The 16,585-nt window shown below is 47.5% G+C and overlaps 1 protein-coding gene across 11 annotated transcripts in view; it reads left to right on the top strand.

Annotated features, from left to right (window-relative positions):
- The window catches only part of Atp11a (ATPase phospholipid transporting 11A), a 113,549-nt gene that overhangs the window by 47,921 nt on the left and 49,043 nt on the right, over positions 1–16,585 (top strand). For all 11 annotated transcript variants that reach the window (XR_013104275.1, XM_034520900.2, XM_076913817.1 and 8 more), the window contains exons 2-5: positions 3,406–3,528; positions 10,018–10,107; positions 11,039–11,119; positions 14,642–14,749. Coding sequence is in view for 10 of the 11 variants with exons in the window: in XM_034520900.2 (XP_034376791.1) it covers positions 3,406–3,528; positions 10,018–10,107; positions 11,039–11,119; positions 14,642–14,749 (402 nt within the window). In the remaining variant the exon portion in view is untranslated. The remainder of the gene's footprint in view (positions 1–3,405; positions 3,529–10,017; positions 10,108–11,038; positions 11,120–14,641; positions 14,750–16,585) is intronic.

Genomic DNA, 16,585 nt, shown 5'->3' on the forward strand with positions numbered 1-16,585 from the left:
TCATTCAGCCTCCTCAAACAAAGCCAGTTATGGAGTTGTGCTTCCCTTTTCTGTAGGAGTTCATTGAGATGCTAACTAGATGTGGATTTCAGAGCTCCATTTGCATCTTTCTTTGAGCAGGGGTAGCCTGCTCAGTCTGACGGAAACGCAGTCTCCAGTCTTCTCCAGACCCACTAGAAGGAAGTTTCCATGGTCTGTGTAGAGACTCCGAGTCACCAGTGGATGTGCTGTCCTCTGAAAGGCAGCTCAACACCTGCCCAGACCATGGAGCCCTCTAGGAGAACCCGCTGAGCGCGGTGTTCACCTTCCAGCAGCCCTGCCCATTGGTCTTTGGTGTGTGGTCAGTCCACAGTTATCAGAGAAGCACATTGCAGCTCAGGTGGGAAGAGGATCCCAGAGACTTGCAAGGGATGCCGTGTGGGCTGGGTCCAGCCAAAGCTGCGGAGGTCTACGAGGGGGGCACAGGAACATGACGGGATGTAACTGAGACTGGTTAAGGGAGGTGACAAATTCTGTGTTTTTAAAAACCCCTCCCAGTTTCTTTGAATGGTGGCAGGATGATGTCTTCCTGTTAGAGTGGCCTTATCTTTGGTGTATTCTGGAACATTCCCCATCCTCCTCGTGTGAGCTGCACCAGTTAGGGTCCTCTCTGTGCTTTATGAGAGTCACATGATTGAGGTTAGAGCACAGACAGTGGGTGTCTATCCCTGACCGTGCCCCTCAGGCACGTTAGGTCTTTCCATGCTTACAGGGTCTTCTGTTTCCTCTTCCACTGCCCACAGGGAAGAGGTACCAATGACAAATGACTATTTGGAAAAATCTGTATTTTCATTTTTTAAAAAATTAATCTGGCACCAATATATCAAAGATGTTAATCTAGATGATTATTTTTGTACACCAGCGTTCTGTGTTTGAGTTGTTTTATTTTTTTACTATTATTTATTTATTTATTTTTGTTTTTTTGAGACAGGGTTTCTCTGTGTAGCCCTGGCTGTCCTGGAACTCACTCTGTAGACTCAGAAATCCACCTGCCTCTGCCTCCCAAGTGCTGGGATTAAGGGCATGTACCACCACTGCCCCGGCTAGTTGTTTTATAATATTTTTCTCCCACAGTCTTGAGTGGAGGTGCAGACTGTCATTAGGAACAGTGACGGTGGGCAAGTCTTGGCAGGAACCCATCCCGTTGCCTCTGCTGTACTGGGCAAAGGCAGTTAAGGCTGACCCAGTGACATCTGTTGGGTTCCCTCAGTAAGTGGATATGCTCCCTGGGCAGCTGCAGGCAGCCTGTGGGTTCCCAGCTCTAGAGCTTCCTCACCGGGCCCTGAAATGCTGGCTGGCCTCTGTGGGCTCAGGCACTGCATCCACAGCCGCTGCCTGCTATTCCAGGGGGTTTGCCTGGTTCACAGTGATCTGTGTCAGTGTCTTCCTTCCACCTTGTCACCTCCCTGCCCACCTATCAGTCCCCTCTGTCTGCTCCCATGCTGCACATGAGGAAGCCTGGACCCATTTATCCATGGAAGTGCTGTCTGCTTCACTTGCCTCAGATTTATTGATCTGTTCTTTTTAGTACTTTATTAATTAGTCATGTGAACAAGGTCCTGTGGCTGGTCTAGACTTCAATTGCTGCTAATAATTGTCCATTTGTTCTGATGGGCCCAAACCCCAACAGCAGTCTTTTACCCTCAAGATACAAGACTACTAACACTCTTGCTGTGATCTGAGCCTCTGGTGGTCAGCTTGATTTGTCATCTGTCAGAGACAAGTGCATATGGGTTTTATTTTTAAAAAACTCAGGCAGTCAAATGATTCCTAGGAGCAGCTCTGACTCCTGGCCTTAGTCAGGAAGAGCAGCAATTAATATTTAACTGACTGTGTTAGCACCAGAGCAGAGCCTTCGCTGTCTTGGCCCATGCTTCCCTGCGGTTAACCCTTCCCTGGAGAGCGCCCTACAACTCAGCCTAGAGCCTTCCCCAGCCAGGAAGCATGCATCTGTCAGAGCTACACACACAGCCAGGTCTGGGAGTGAGACCTTTTTAGGAGGTGCATGATCTGAGAAGAACCTCAGAGCAGCTTGGAGGAGCAAGATTCCCCAGGAGCTATGTGCGTGGCCACAGGGATTCTCTTCAGGGCTCCTCTTCTACACACTTGCAGGTGTTTTTACCCCAAACCTTCTCTCCTCCTGAGGGTAGATAGGAAGGTGCTAGTTCTCCTCTAAGTGATGCCTCTGAGGCCTGGTGTGACTTTAGCCTTCAGACTCTCAGTGGGGACTCAGGAAGTTGTCTAGTGCAAAGTTGTCTAGGAGTTCCACCAAGCAGTGAAAGGTGTTTGTGCGTCTTCTCTTTCCTGTGTGTTTACAGCACTTATCTCTAAGCGTCTCTGTGAGGAAGGAGTAGAGCCCTGAAGGCTGTCTTGGGATGTGTGGCCCTTGACAAGACTTTGGTCACCATCCCCACACTCTCAGCCTTCCCACAAAACAAGAACAGCTGTGCATGAAATCGTCTTTACTGGGAGGGGCTACTGGGTATGGTTTAGTTGGAAACTCCTTTTGAGGAGGCAAATCCTAGATTCTGATGAGGGAGTGCTTTTTTGGCTCGTTGTGGGATAAGACCAGTCACTGCCCTGGGAGTGGCTGTGCTGCATCTGACCCAGGGCTGGAAAGCTGGCCCCTGTGGCAGTGGTACTCACCATGCCTGGCTCCTGGGGAAGTGGCTGCAGTTTGAGCTGTTTACTCAGACTGCTGCACAAGCAAAGCCAGTTCCTACTGAGGAAAAGTGCAGGCACAGGCATGCAGGGAGACAAAAGGGAATACCCACTACAGAATCTACACCATGCATGCATTGTGTAGCACAGCATACTGGGGAACAAATGGGAAGGGCTTCATGACCCCAGCAAGCAGGTACCTGAACAGAGGGACTGGTTATACTAAAGGAATAGAAAGAGCCAGGAAGGAAGTGACTGGAGCAGGTGCACAGGTGCTGGGTTGCTCGGCAATGCCTCTTCTAGCCTGGAACTCAAGAGTTTCCCAAGCAGCAAAGGTCACCCAGGAGTGAGGTGTGTTCCAGGTCCCCCTAATCTTCTGGCCCAAGCACCTTCTGACCATGTATTTTGTGTCCTTTCTACAATTTGAAATGCACAATCCCCCTGCCTCATGTTGTGTCTACCTGGGGAATTGGCTACAGAACTGAAGCCCCTCGTCACCAGTAGGGCTCAGCCAGTCATGTCTGGCAATGGTAGGGAACCTGGGAACCCCATGTGACCCTCATCAGAATGTACTTGGGCACAGAGCAGGATGGGACTATGGCCTCCATCTCAGCAGGATGGTCTCTGTTTCAGCCTGACAGCATTGTGGGGAAGATCAGCACTCCAGGCTTCAGGCACATGCTGACAATGCTCTTCTCTCCACAGTGTGCAGGAGAAGAGAACTGGGTGGACAGTCGGACCATCTACGTGGGACACAAGGAGCCCCCTCCGGGTGCAGAGGCCTACATTCCACAGAGATACCCCGACAATAGAATCGTCTCCTCCAAGGTAGCCTCACTATCTGCCCTGAGCTGCTGCCTGAGAAAGGCTGCCACAGGGGATGGCCTCTTCTGAGCAGCTTTGGCACTCCTGTGCAGCGCAGTGTTGGTGCTGCGCTCCTGTGCAGCACAGCGTTGGTGCTGCTTTCCTGTGCAGCTCTCCCTAGGGTGCCTCTGCTCCCACAGCAGCTGTGGTGCTTTGCACTGCAGTCCTGTGCGGGCAGCACCTCTCCAGTCACAGAGGGGTGCCAGGTAGGCTTCTCAAGACCTTACCCTCTTCCTTCCTCTTGGGCCACACCTCACTGCTGCCCCTCACCTGCACATTGCCTGGCTCTGTGTCTGGCAACGGGGCCTGCCAGCTACGTGCAATAGTCGGGGGAAGAAGTTCAACTGGATCCCTTCACTTGAGTGAAGTGCTCTGTGGTCAGCAGGATGTGGGAATGTAGTCCGCACATAGAGAGATCTGGGAATGTCAGATCCATGGCTTCCCAGAGGATGAGGCCCACCTTTGCTCACGAACAGACATGCCTGAACACACATGCATTTGTATGCCATTTGTATGTATACTGTGTGTGCATTGCAGGTGTGGCACGGCTGTGCTGTGTTTGCCGTGGAGCAAATGCAAGGTACAGATGTGTAAGTCAGCCCAGATATTCCTAGACCGAGACTTGTGTGGTCAGTCTGTTTAGGTCACACAAGGCTCTCAAGAAGGAGGTCTCTGTCATTTATAACCAGGTGTTTTGTCATGCACAGCTTTCTGGAGGAGCTACTTGTGTCACAGAACCCTGCACTGTCGAGAAGACCTTATGACCTAAAAGCTTAGCTTCTCAAGGTCTTTTTTTTTTTTTTTTTAAGATCAGAGTTAAAATATTTATAATAGCTTTTGTCCAGAAACACAGCAAGGTAAGTAAAATACACATAAGCAAAGCCCACCACATGAGTGTGCCCTGAGGTGACACAGCGCTGGTAGTGAAGAGACAACAAAGAAAGCCTGTCCAGAAGCACACCTCCTAGTCCCTGTGCTCACAGGCCACACTGACACTCCATCAGCTCTCGCTGAAGACAGACCCATCAGAATGTGCCTGCCTCTGTGTCTGTGCATGTGTGCGTTTGCAGGACACATGTACTTGTGCTGTGTGTGTCCATATCTGTGTCCACGTGTGTATGTGTGTGTGTGTGTATGCTCTGCTAATGCTGGGCGTGCTCATGGAGTGTGTGTGTGTGTGTGTGTGTGTGTGTCTGCCATAAACATGTTCTATCTGGACTGTACAGGATGCCTGTGAAGAGCAGAGCAACCTGCTCTGAACTCTCTGACTGAACTCTCTGAGAGGCTGAAGGATTTTGCAGCCGATGGAAGCCCTTTGCCCTTAGCCGTCTGGGGCCTGTTGCCCACAGTGACTCTCGGGTTTCTTCTGTCTTTGTCCCTGGAGAACATGAGCTACCACAGCCTCCTTGATTTCTGGAAAGGAAATCCACAGGGAGGGTGTGTGGGAATTGCAGGCCCCAGGGGTATTCAGGAGCAATTTTTTCTAGAGAGGCTTCTTCACACCAGGAAGCTTTTGAGCAGGAACCCACAGAGTTAAGTCAATACTCTGGGCAGAGAGTGGGCAGAGGGAGGCCAGGCCAGGCCAGGCAGAACACTCAAGTACTTTTCCTCCCAGATTCCCAGCAGGCTCAGCATGAGCAGCGGGCACCCGTGTGACAAGGAGCCAGTGATGTTTCAGGGAGGAGACACACATAACCTGGCCCCTGTACCACTCAACTTCAGGAAGGAAGGGTAGGCTCTTGGACAAGAGGCAGAGTCCCAGGACCTCAGCTGACACTGGGCTATAAGGCATCGTTAGGAATTTATCTTTGTTTTTGCTTAAATAACACCTCACATGCATGGAAAGTGCTAATCTAACAGGAATACAAAGGTTTTTGTAGAATATGTCTATAGTAATGTGTCTGTGTATCCAAGGAAATTTTGTTTCTATCATAGACATGTCAAAGAATGCCCCTCAACTTAGCAGTTTAATTAAACCAGGAAGCTGTGGCACGGTCTGTCCTGTGAAGAATCACAGGGGCATTAAGTTGTGTTATGCCCCAACCTGTATGGCAGGTTGTCATTACTGGTGGTCAGTGTTTGGCCAGAGTTCCCACATTATCCCTGGGAATCCCTATCTTATGGAAGAAGAAAGATGGAAATGGCAGCCTGCGTGGTTCTACCTGGCCTCTGGCCACACGGACGTCCCCTGTGCTCTGTGCCCTGGGGAGACTCTGCTCTCAAGAGCTGTGCCTTGTGCAGAATGGTCCTGGGGATCCTTGCTTTGCCAAGTAAATGCTGGCTCCGTCTGCATTGCCTGCTCCCCTCCTCACACCCCATATGTTCAGGAAAGCTAGACTATTTTTGATTACTGTGAAACTGGTTACCTCAGTTTGGATGCAGTTTCATTGATGAGTGTTTATATAAGTGATAAGTGACTTCCACATTTACCACGTCACTTCAACACTGAGCAGCCTTCTTAGGCTACAACTGATTTAAGAGGAAACTAAAGCTTAGGGGCAGGAACATGTCAGTGGCCACGGAAGGTCAGTGCCCTGAAGCATGGAGCTCTGCAGGACCATTGTCCCCATGACTCCGTCCTAGACCCTTCAGAGTAAACCCACATCCTTCAACACCAGCAATCCTGCATAGCGTTGCGATTTCCCATCCTTGACAGACCCTGACCCAATCACAAAGGAAAACGATGTGACTCCACTGGATTAGAGACCAGTGCTCGTCCTAGTGTTTCTGTGGGATAGTCAAGTACACACATGTGGGCTGGATCCATTTTAATTGAATAATGATGGAAGCTTTGGGACCTGGCAAACAGGAGAGTACCCAGTTCTTCTCAGTGTGTCCCATTGACTTGTGACAACATGTAGAATAGGTGGGACTTCTGTGAGCCATCCTCATGCCAGTAACAAAGCCAGAGATTGGCACACCCAGGGGAGATTGTATAAACCTGAAACTCACATGCCAATGGGGTATCCGCTGTTCAGTGTGAACACAGAGAGGCCAGTGAACACCCTCAGGTCAGGGTAAACACAGAAAGGCCATTGGTTTGGTGTGAACACAGGCCAGAAGGAACCTTCTGCTCAGTGTGTGTACACAGAGAGGCCAGTGATCATCCTCAGCTCAGTGTGAATACAAAGAGGCCAGTGAACATCCTCAGGTCAGTGTGAATACACAGAAGACATTGGTTTGGTATGAACACAAAGGCCAGCAGTCATACTCTGCTCAGTGTGAACACACAGTCCAGCAGTCATACTCTGCTCAGTGTGAACACACAGAGTCCAGCAGTCATACTCTGCTCAGTGTGAACACAGAGAGTCCAGCAGGCATACTCTGCTCAGTGTGAACACAGAGTTCAGCAGTCATACTCTGCTCAGTGTGAACACAGAGAGACCAGCAGGCACACTCTGCTCAGTGTGAACACAGAGTCCAGCAGGCACACTGCTCAGTGTGAACACAGAGTCCAGCAGGCATACTCTGCTCAGTGTGAACAAACAGAGTCCAGCAGACTTACTCTGCTCAGTGTGAACACAGAGAGTCCAGCAGTCATACTCTGCTCAGTGTGAACACAGAGAGAGCCCAGCAGGCCTAGTCTGCCCAGTGTGAACACACAGTCCAGCAGGCATACTCTGCTTAGGATGTCAGACAGCCCAGCTGACCCTGGCCCAGAGTTTCCATGAGCATGAAGAAGCAGGGCTTCTTCGCTGTCTTGAGGTTCAGTGTGCCTCAAGACATCTGCATGGGAGAGAGCTGTGTCCTCATTTTCCCAGTCCTCTCACGGGTGAAGCAGTCACTTTGTTCTTCCCCTTGGTCATTGATAACAGAGTTTTCCAGGCTGGGATACTTTCCTCTGCTGATAAGAGAGTGGAACTAGAACTTGATACCTGAGTGTGGATGGCAGAGAGACATGTGCTGGCCACATGTCTTCACTGATGCGAAGACTTTTACAGACCAGCAGAGACAGAAGATGTGTGGCTGACCTGCCGCTGTTACTGTGCCAGTCAGGCTCCTATAATGAACAGTTCCATGTGTGTGAGAACATGCAGGAGGGGCACATGTGTGGAGGCAAATGTGCACACATGTACTTGTCAACACCATAGGTCAAGGTTGGGTGTCCTCCTTAATGACTCTCCATGGTTTTTTTTTTAGTTTATTGCTTTTTGTTGTTGGTGGTAGTGTGAACACACAGTCCAGCAGTCAGGGTTTTGTTGTTGTTGTTACTGTTATTGTTGTTCTTGTTCTTGTTGAGTCAGAGTCTTTTCCTGAACATGGAGCTTACTAATTGATTAGATTGGCTAGCCAGCGAGCCCCAGGGATCTCCCTGTCTCCACTTTCTCTCTGGGGTTGTGGTGTGCACTTCTGTGCCCTGCTTTTTATTCGGTGCTGGGATTCTGAACTGTGGTCCTCATGTGTGCATGGCAAGCCTTTATTTGACTGGGTCATCTCTCCAGCCTCTTGTTTTATCTGCTACAGCGGTATCATCTACTTGTGGACATTTAAATTATTTGTCTTCCTGTTACATGCAGTCAGCAGTAATAACCTCAGGATGATTCTCAGCCACAAGAGGGTCTTCTTAGTGGTAGGACTGCATAGCAGTCCTCTTTCTCTGGTACACAGAAGAATTTCAGGAAACTAGAACAGTAACATTCAGATAGCACAGATCCAGATGTGCATATGGCCCTCTGTGGAACTGCATCGAGCACAGTAGGGCCACTTGTTGTAGCCCACTGCAGTGGAGCTGAGCGGTCCCAGTCACCTGCTTCAGGGGCAGCCCTCAGAGCCACTTCAGCTGCACTGTGGCTCTGTGTTGACGCCTGCTTCATTTAGCAGACTCAGCAAACCTAGGTCTCTCTATGTAGCCCTGACTGTCCTAGAGCTTACTATGTCAGCCAAGCTGTCCTTGAACTCAGAGAACTCTGCCTGCCTCTGCCGCCTGAGTGATGGGATGGTGTGTGTGTGGGGGGGTGCATGTGTCAGTGCAGGTACCCATGACAGGCCAAAGAAAATGTTAAATCCTTTAGGGCTGCAGGTACAGGCAGTTGTGGGCCACTGCGTGTGGGGTGCTAGAAATATTTTGACTAACTACTGTGCAAGTAATGAATTCTGGCCTGGGTACAGGGAGAAATAAGGTTGACTTCATAAGTAAGGCCTTAAAATAATTCCATTTGACAGTGGCATTGTATAAAAAACAAAAGGTATAAAACCAAGAGATAGGTCTGTGATCATCCCAGAAATGTGAGGCAGAGGACTGAGAGTCTGCCACTAGAGTCCACTTGTGTCTTTAGCACCCCCCTTAGGAAGCTAGTGGAAGGGATGGATGGAAGAAATGCATGCTTCACCAGAGTGAAGAGAGAGGTGCTTGTCAAGTTCCAGAGCAGCAGCCTCCATCATAGCTGAGTGGCTGCTTTAGCCAGGGCTCTGAGCAATCTAAGTCCTTCCCAGCATGTTTCCACACAGACAAGAACACTAAACTGGAGTCATTGGGAAAACTGCACAACTGCCATAAGAGAAATGAAAGACTCTCTGAGCAGAGGGTAGACAGCCATGTTGATGGGCAGGAAAATGGTGTTGTTAAAACGCTGATCCTGTTGATGTGGTCACCACAGTTGCCACAGTCCCCACCAGTAACCTTGAAGGTCTCCTCATACTTGTAAATGTGAAAAGGCAAGTGAGCTTGGACAGCAGCACAGTGTAAAGGGTGTGTGGAGAGTCGCTGCTGTGCTCAGTGCATGCTGAGGGAGAGCATCTCAGTGTAAAGGTGTGTGCAGAGTCGCTGAGGGGACAGCAGCACAGTGTAAAGGTGTGTGGAGAGTCGCTGAGGGGTCAGCAGCATAGTGTAAAGGTGTGTGGAGAGTCGCTGAGGGGACAGCAGCACAGTGTAAAGGTGTGTGGAGAGTCGCTGAGAGGACAGCAGCACAGTGTAAAGGTGTGTGGAGAGTCGCTGAGGGGACAGCAGCACAGTGTAAAGGTGTGTGGAGAGTTGCTGCTGTGCTTAGTGAATGCTGAGGAGTCAGTTTGAAGAATATGTAGCACGGGAACCACCTTCTTTTCTTACCCAGTAAATACAGCAAAAGGTCCCTGCGTGTAGCCACAGACAGATGCAGCACACTGCAGTGTGGACACCATGCCCTACTGTCAGGGAAGCAACCTTGAGGCAGCTCGAACTCTGTTCCTTCTGCAGCATCTCTCAGATGTACCTGACAACAATGCAGAGATGAGAAGAGATAGCCTGATGTAACACTCTGTACCTGCACAGAAACTGCCTGAGTGCTTTGCTCTCTGCCTTGACTCACTGACCTGAGCAATCTGGACATGACTGCTTTGGAGGGTATACTCTGTCTAGGGCATTGTAAAAACCCTAACAAATGTCAGTAATTAAGTCCTGGTGAGTTTATATCTACTCCTGCAGTATGCAGGAGGACACTGCACACAGTGACCCTTTTGTGCTTTTGTTTTCTACAGTACACGTTCTGGAACTTCATACCCAAGAACTTATTTGAACAGTTCAGAAGAATAGCCAACTTTTATTTTCTCATCATCTTCCTGGTACAGGTAAGGACAGTCGTGGCTTTCTGTCTTAGCGAATGCCATTTGATTCTCAAGTAAGTGGCACACAGGCACTAACATCAAGGACTTAGCACCCTAAGGGCTGCCATTCATTCTTGTGTTCTTGAGGCTTAGCTCAGCTGAGTATCTCTCCAGATCCTTCTGTGTACGTGGACCTTTCTGTGGCCACTTCCCAGCCTTACGAGGAGACAGGGCAAGATCTCCAGCCACACCTGGCAGCTCCACTTACTCCTTTCTGATACTCGGAGAACATGCAAAGCAGGTGTACATCCAGAGAGGCAAGGATACAGCAAGGGTGTGGCAGATGCAGCCTGTAGAATACACTTCCTGAACAGCAGTACAACATTTTTCTAAATTATTCTAAGTATGGCTATAAACTACTTAAAACCTCCTAGCATGAAGTCTGTCAGAACGAACTCGTGTGACACCTGTAGAATGGACTAAATGAAACAATGTATCCTGTGTCACACTTGTGAATGGACCAAATGAAACAATGTATCCTGTGTCACATTTGTGAATGGACTAAATGAAACAATGTATCCTGTGTCACACTTGTGAGTGGACTAAATGAAACAGTGTATCCTGTGTCACACTTGTGAGTGGACTAAATGAAACAATGTATCCTGTGTCACACTTGTGAGTGGACTAAATGAAACAATGTATCCTGTGTCAGACTTGTGCCCTCACACTTACTGACATGGTTTTCTTAAGCACACCCCTTAAGGAGCCTCCCTAAGTATTATAGCCACTAGGATAGGGTGGTGACTCTCCTGTGCATGTTGCTAGGTAAGGAAGAACCCAGCAAAGTATGTTGAGGTAGGAAGAAGCTGGGCTGGGAAAAGGCTGGGCTGGGCCAGCTTGCCACCAGGTTGCTAAGTGTTTCCAAGGTGACTCCAGTGCTCTCTTTTTGCCACAGTTGATCATCGACACACCCACAAGTCCAGTGACGAGCGGGCTCCCACTCTTCTTCGTCATCACTGTCACAGCCATCAAGCAGGTAGGACTTGGATACTTACTTGTGGTTTCTTGTGGTGACTGATTTGTTTCATAGTAAGCTTGGTGTTAGGTGGTTGAGAGGGTGATTGCAGATGTGCAGTACCATCCTTGACCATCACAAGTGTATGTCATCAGTGTGACTTAGTGTGAGGGTGTCAGTCAGATTTCATTATTCACCTGTGATCCAGTTGCCAATCTCCTTGCTGTGGAGTGGGTTTTGCTCTTTCCCCTGTTTGTATTCTGTGCTTTGGAAGTAATTACTAGGTGCAGTCTAACAGTTAAGGAGTGCAGACGTATGCTTCAGCTCCTTTGTAATCAAATGTGTATGTTATTTCAGATTTTTACTCAAGGACCATTTGTCTAATACCCACCTATCTTTATTCAGTCATTTACCAATGTCAACATGGACTTACAAATGTTTATTTTAAACTTTGGGCTATAGTCCAGTAATGTTTAAATTGTTCTTGCTTAAGCCATTACTAGTTGATTCAGTTGGACTCAACTAGTTGATTACTCAACTAGTTGGCCATTACTAGTTGATTCAGTTCAGCCTTCCCATTGGGTTATTTGCTAGTTTGTGTGGGGTAGAAGAGACTCCCTTCTCACTCTCTGAGCTGACATTAGCCATGAGACAGCATAGTAAAAACTGACATAATTTGGGGCCTTGACATTTATCCTGTTGTTTCCTCAAAAGTTTTATCATTTTAGTTGCTAATTTAGGTAGCATTTCATGATCATTTTAAATATGGTACAGTATATTAGCTAAATTGTATGTGTGTTTATTCTGCATGTAGATATTCAGTGACAGTTGATGAAAGGCCATCTTTTCCCCATTTTGAGGGTTTATGTCTATGAATTTTGTTTAGCTGATGCATCTCCATCACTAGATTGTTTTATATACTGACTTCATTTGTAGTCTGTAGTACAGTTTTGAAGTTAAAAGTATAAATGGAACAACTCTGCTATTTTGGACCCCGATGCTTTGCATTTCCACATAAATTTTAGGATTAAATGTTAAGTTTTTAAAAATATTTGTACAGTTTTTAATTAAATTAATTTTTTAATTAAAAAAAAAAAAAGGTCTCACAGCCAGGAAGGCAGGTACTCATGTTGCCAGCAGGGGTTGCCTCCATTCTAGGTGGGTGGTCTCGTTCTTTCAGCTAATTCATAAGGCGCAGAAGCTCCCACCTTCCTAATGCTGCGACTCTAACCATGAAGTCACCTTCATTGCTACTTCATGTGTAACTTTCTACTGTTATAAATCATAATGTAAGTGTCTGTGTTTCAGACGTCTTATGTGACCCCTGTAAAAGGTTGTCCAGTCCCCAAAGGGGTGGCAACCCACAAGCTGAGAACCACCGCTATAGGGAAGCAAGTTAGAATCTCGGTCACTGGTTTGGTGCCTTTGAATTGGAGAAGAAAGTAGGTCTGTACATTCTGAGCCAGCCAGAGCAGCTGGATTCCAGTGTGCTGTCCATGCTCCTGGGCACTGCTCTACCTCACCCTAGAATGTGTTTCTGCCCAGGCCTGGCCTGCTGACCATTGTGAGGTAAAGAGAGTGTCTTCTTGGTCCCGGAAACGTGGCCAGGGAGTGTCTCTGGGAAAGCTGTCTCCAAGAAAGCTGTCTCCGGAATACACTTTTCTGACTGATCTCTTTCAGGTAGCATCATGTTTGAAAGGCTTGTTCATTGTCTAGCATGTCAGAGCTTAGATCTGTGTCATAAATGAGAGACACTCTGGGGTCTGTGTGTACAGACCTGATTAGCTTACCCCACAGTCTATCTGTAGCACGTGGCCTCTGTTCATTCCAACCCTGGTGACATGCCCTGCTCAGAGCATTTGTCCTTTGTTCCTGCTTCTTTATATATTTCTTTATTTTGATTTTTTCCTTCCCCTTCTCCCTATGTACTTATTTTTAATTAACCAATAATAATTGTATATATTGTATCTGGAGATAAAGGAAGATTGATAGATGTAAATCCTTCATTCTTGGAGTATATAACTACAGGTAGAATTGCTCTAAGCTTCTGAGGAACTGGCAGGAAGTCTGCCCTATACAAGCAAACCCTTCCTGCCTGGTCCACAAGCTCTGCCCCTGATGTGCTCTCAGCCTATCAGGGCTATCTCAGTGTGTGCCTGGTGCCTGTTTCCCTGATGGCTAGTAAGCCTGGGGATAGTTCCATAAACTTGAAGCCATTTGTAGATCTTTAGAGACCCGTCCTCTGCCTGTTTCACATGGTCTACATTCTTCTGCAGAGCACTGGATGGCATAGCTTTGCTTTTCAGTATTTAGAATTCACTTTTTCATTTGAGACATCTAGATAATTTGCAGAATGTTAACTTCTAAGTAAATTCTTTCCCAAGAAGAAACAATGTAGCCACATAACAGCAGGTGCTTAGGTGGCTGGCTTTGGGGTTTACTCTACAATCTGACAGCTGTGGGGGTCTCCACATGTGTGTGGGTCTCTGTGTGTGGGGTGTGTGTGTGTGTGTGTGTGTGTTGTGTTTAAGAGATCTTTGGCACCTGATTCTTGCCATAAGATAGTAAGGATTTGTTGATTATCTATTATTATTATTGCTACTTATGTTTGGAATTTTAAACAATATAAAACTGAGGAATATTTAAAAGTTATTTATTGATAGTCTGGGCATAATGATACATACCTTACATCCCAGCACTCAGGAAGGAGAGTAGGAGGACCTCTGAGTTCAAGGCCTACTTAGTCTTAATAGTGAGTTCTAGACCAGGCTCAAGTACATATGATACTGTCCTAGTTGCTTCCTATGGCTGTGTTAAAATACCATGACCAACAAACTGGGGAGGAAAAGGCTGCTTCCTGGCTTCATTTGTCCTGGGTTGCTCAGCCTGCTTCCTTATATAGCTGAGGACCACTTGGTTCCTCCCACAGTGCAACTCTGCTTCTGTTATTAGCCAAGAGTGTACTCAACAGGCTTGCCTAGGGGCCAGTCTTGTGGAAGAACTTTCTTGATGACTCTAGCTTATGTTAAGTTGCCCCCTGCCCTGCCCAAAACAAAACAAAACCCAAACAAACCAACTAGGGAGAGATCTTATCTAAAATAATAATTCTAAAAGAGGAAAAAGAAGCTAATTGCTGTTGGTCTATCTTTGTTTCTCACGTGGCAGTCATCTGGAAATGCAGGTTTGAACACAATGTGCCTTTGTTCTCAGAGCCAGCGGGCGAGTATGGTTGGCAGGTGCAGTCTATACCTGGGGACTGCTGAGCCACTGTAGAGACTGTCACCGAAGAATTCTCAAGCCTGGCTCGTCTTTTGACTGAATCATTTCTTGTGAAGGAATTTTTCCCAAGCATAGGTCTTGGGTTTATACAGAAGTTTTAATTACAAAGATTATTTCAGCTATAATTGCAGAAACATAAAGCAGCCTAAATGTTGCTGTGAGAGTGACCATCTATAAGGGCCAGGGAGGTGTGAGAGCCCAGGCTGGACCATGCTCAGCCATAATTGTTTTAAACATACCTTCTCTTTGTCTCTCTGCCTTTAGGGTTATGAAGACTGGCTTCGCCACAAGGCTGACAACGCCATGAACCAGTGTCCTGTGCACTTTATTCAGCATGGCAAGCTGGTCCGGAAGCAGAGTCGGAAGCTGAGAGTAAGGGCACAGCACATCTGCCTGGCTTACCAATATGTTTTCAGAATCCTTTTAAAAGGAACTTTTCAAAGCAGGTTTGCCATTAACGCACCGGTTGTTGGCTATCCACACTGTCCTGTCTTGATTTTGTTGAAGATTTGAATGGTGTAAGTCATTGGAGCGGCTTGCCTTTCTGCCTGTACTGACTGTTGAAGGCACTTACACTGTGTGTATGACAGAGTGCGGCTGCTAAAGCCCGTCTCAGGCCACATCCCAGCCGTCACCTTGGTCATCACCTGACTGTAAACTTGCACTTGATCTCTTCCTGTCTCTGTCTCTCCTGGTACCCATCCCATGCCTGAGCCTCATTCGACTCCACCTCCCTCCCTTTAGGTAGCTCTGTTATCTGTGCTGACCACTTTGATAGCAGTCTGCCCCATCAGCAAGTATGGCTATCCCTAGTACAGGATGAGTCTTACATACCCCAGCCTGACCTCAGCTTGAGGTCAGAGGGTGTCTCTCTCATAAGGTGGGCAAGCGCCATTTCATGTGTCACTGCTTCCAAGAGACCCTGGTCTTCTGGGCCAGGAGCTTGAAATGTTTTCATACAATCAGCATTCAGTAGGCTCAGCGCCTATGGGCCTAGCTCAGAGAAGGCTGCTGGTACCTCATCTACGTCACCATACTTGGGTCCTAGCTTGAGTGCAGTTTCTGTAATGATGGGCTGTCTGTTCCAGAGTCCCCCTTACTTGTAGATAGACATGACTCCTCTTTAAATGCAGAAGTGAGCGGTGTCTATTGCAGGAAAGTGCTTCTTCAGTGTAGTAGGTTCTGAGGACAACCACTTGCTCAATATATGGTATCCAGGGTTTAGAAACAAATTGCAATAAACTGGTTCCCTGGGATGAGCAGAGGAGGACCAACCTGTTCCTGTGGTCTCTACTCCAGCCTGCTAAACCATGATGCCCTTTTCTTAGAAGGCACAGGAGGCTCTTAGGAAATTAGTCCTGTTTTTGTGTCCCTTTTAATCTTTTGTTTTGGATAACATGATGTAAGCAGTAGAGGAGACGTTCTTTGTACTTGCCCCAGTCTGTCTCTGGGATTTGCTCACTCCAAGAAGGGTGTATCCTCTTGGGTGGAGTCTCTTCACCCAGTCCAGGCCCCTGTCTCATCTGCTTCTGCATGGTGAACATCTGCAATTCCTTCTTTCTTGCCCCTGAACAGAACCCTTGGTGTGTGTTATGAGTACACTCACTCAGACATCAGACATCAGAGGACACAAGACTGCTTCCAGCCTCTGCCACAGAACTACCTTGAACTTTTGTGTGCAGGACTTTGTATGAAGTTCGATTTTGTTTCTTTTGATATGAAACTCAACTATTGGTTGAAATGTGAAGCCCTTTTTGGCTCAGGAGAGCCCATCTAACACCTTCCAGAATGGCTGCCTATTCCACCTTGCTTACCAGCCTGTGGGTGCCTGTCTTGGGGACCCAGCAGCTTAGGGGTGCATTTGTTTCCCCTTTAGCTGCTCTGTCATCCTGGGTGACTAGGCTCATGTCTCCTGGGCTGTGTGCACCTGTGCTCATCCTTTCTCTGGGATTCTTCATGTGAAGCAGCAGTTCCATCTCTTACTGTTTCCTAGTGTGTCGGTGAGGCTCATTTTACTGTCAGGTTTTGAGAGTTTGTGTCTTTTTAAGAGTATTTAGTTCAGTGCCAACTGAATGTCTACCACTGTCTTCACAAGGCTTTTCCAAAGCAAGCATGTAAAAGGAGGAAATCCCCACTGTTCAGTTTGCCCTTTAGGGAGCTCAGTTTTGATATTGTGATTAACACTCTTTTATAAAAATTTTTTTTAAT

This window comes from Arvicanthis niloticus, chromosome 16, assembly GCF_011762505.2.
Source record: "Arvicanthis niloticus isolate mArvNil1 chromosome 16, mArvNil1.pat.X, whole genome shotgun sequence".
Classification (NCBI taxonomy): Eukaryota; Metazoa; Chordata; class Mammalia; order Rodentia; family Muridae; genus Arvicanthis; species Arvicanthis niloticus.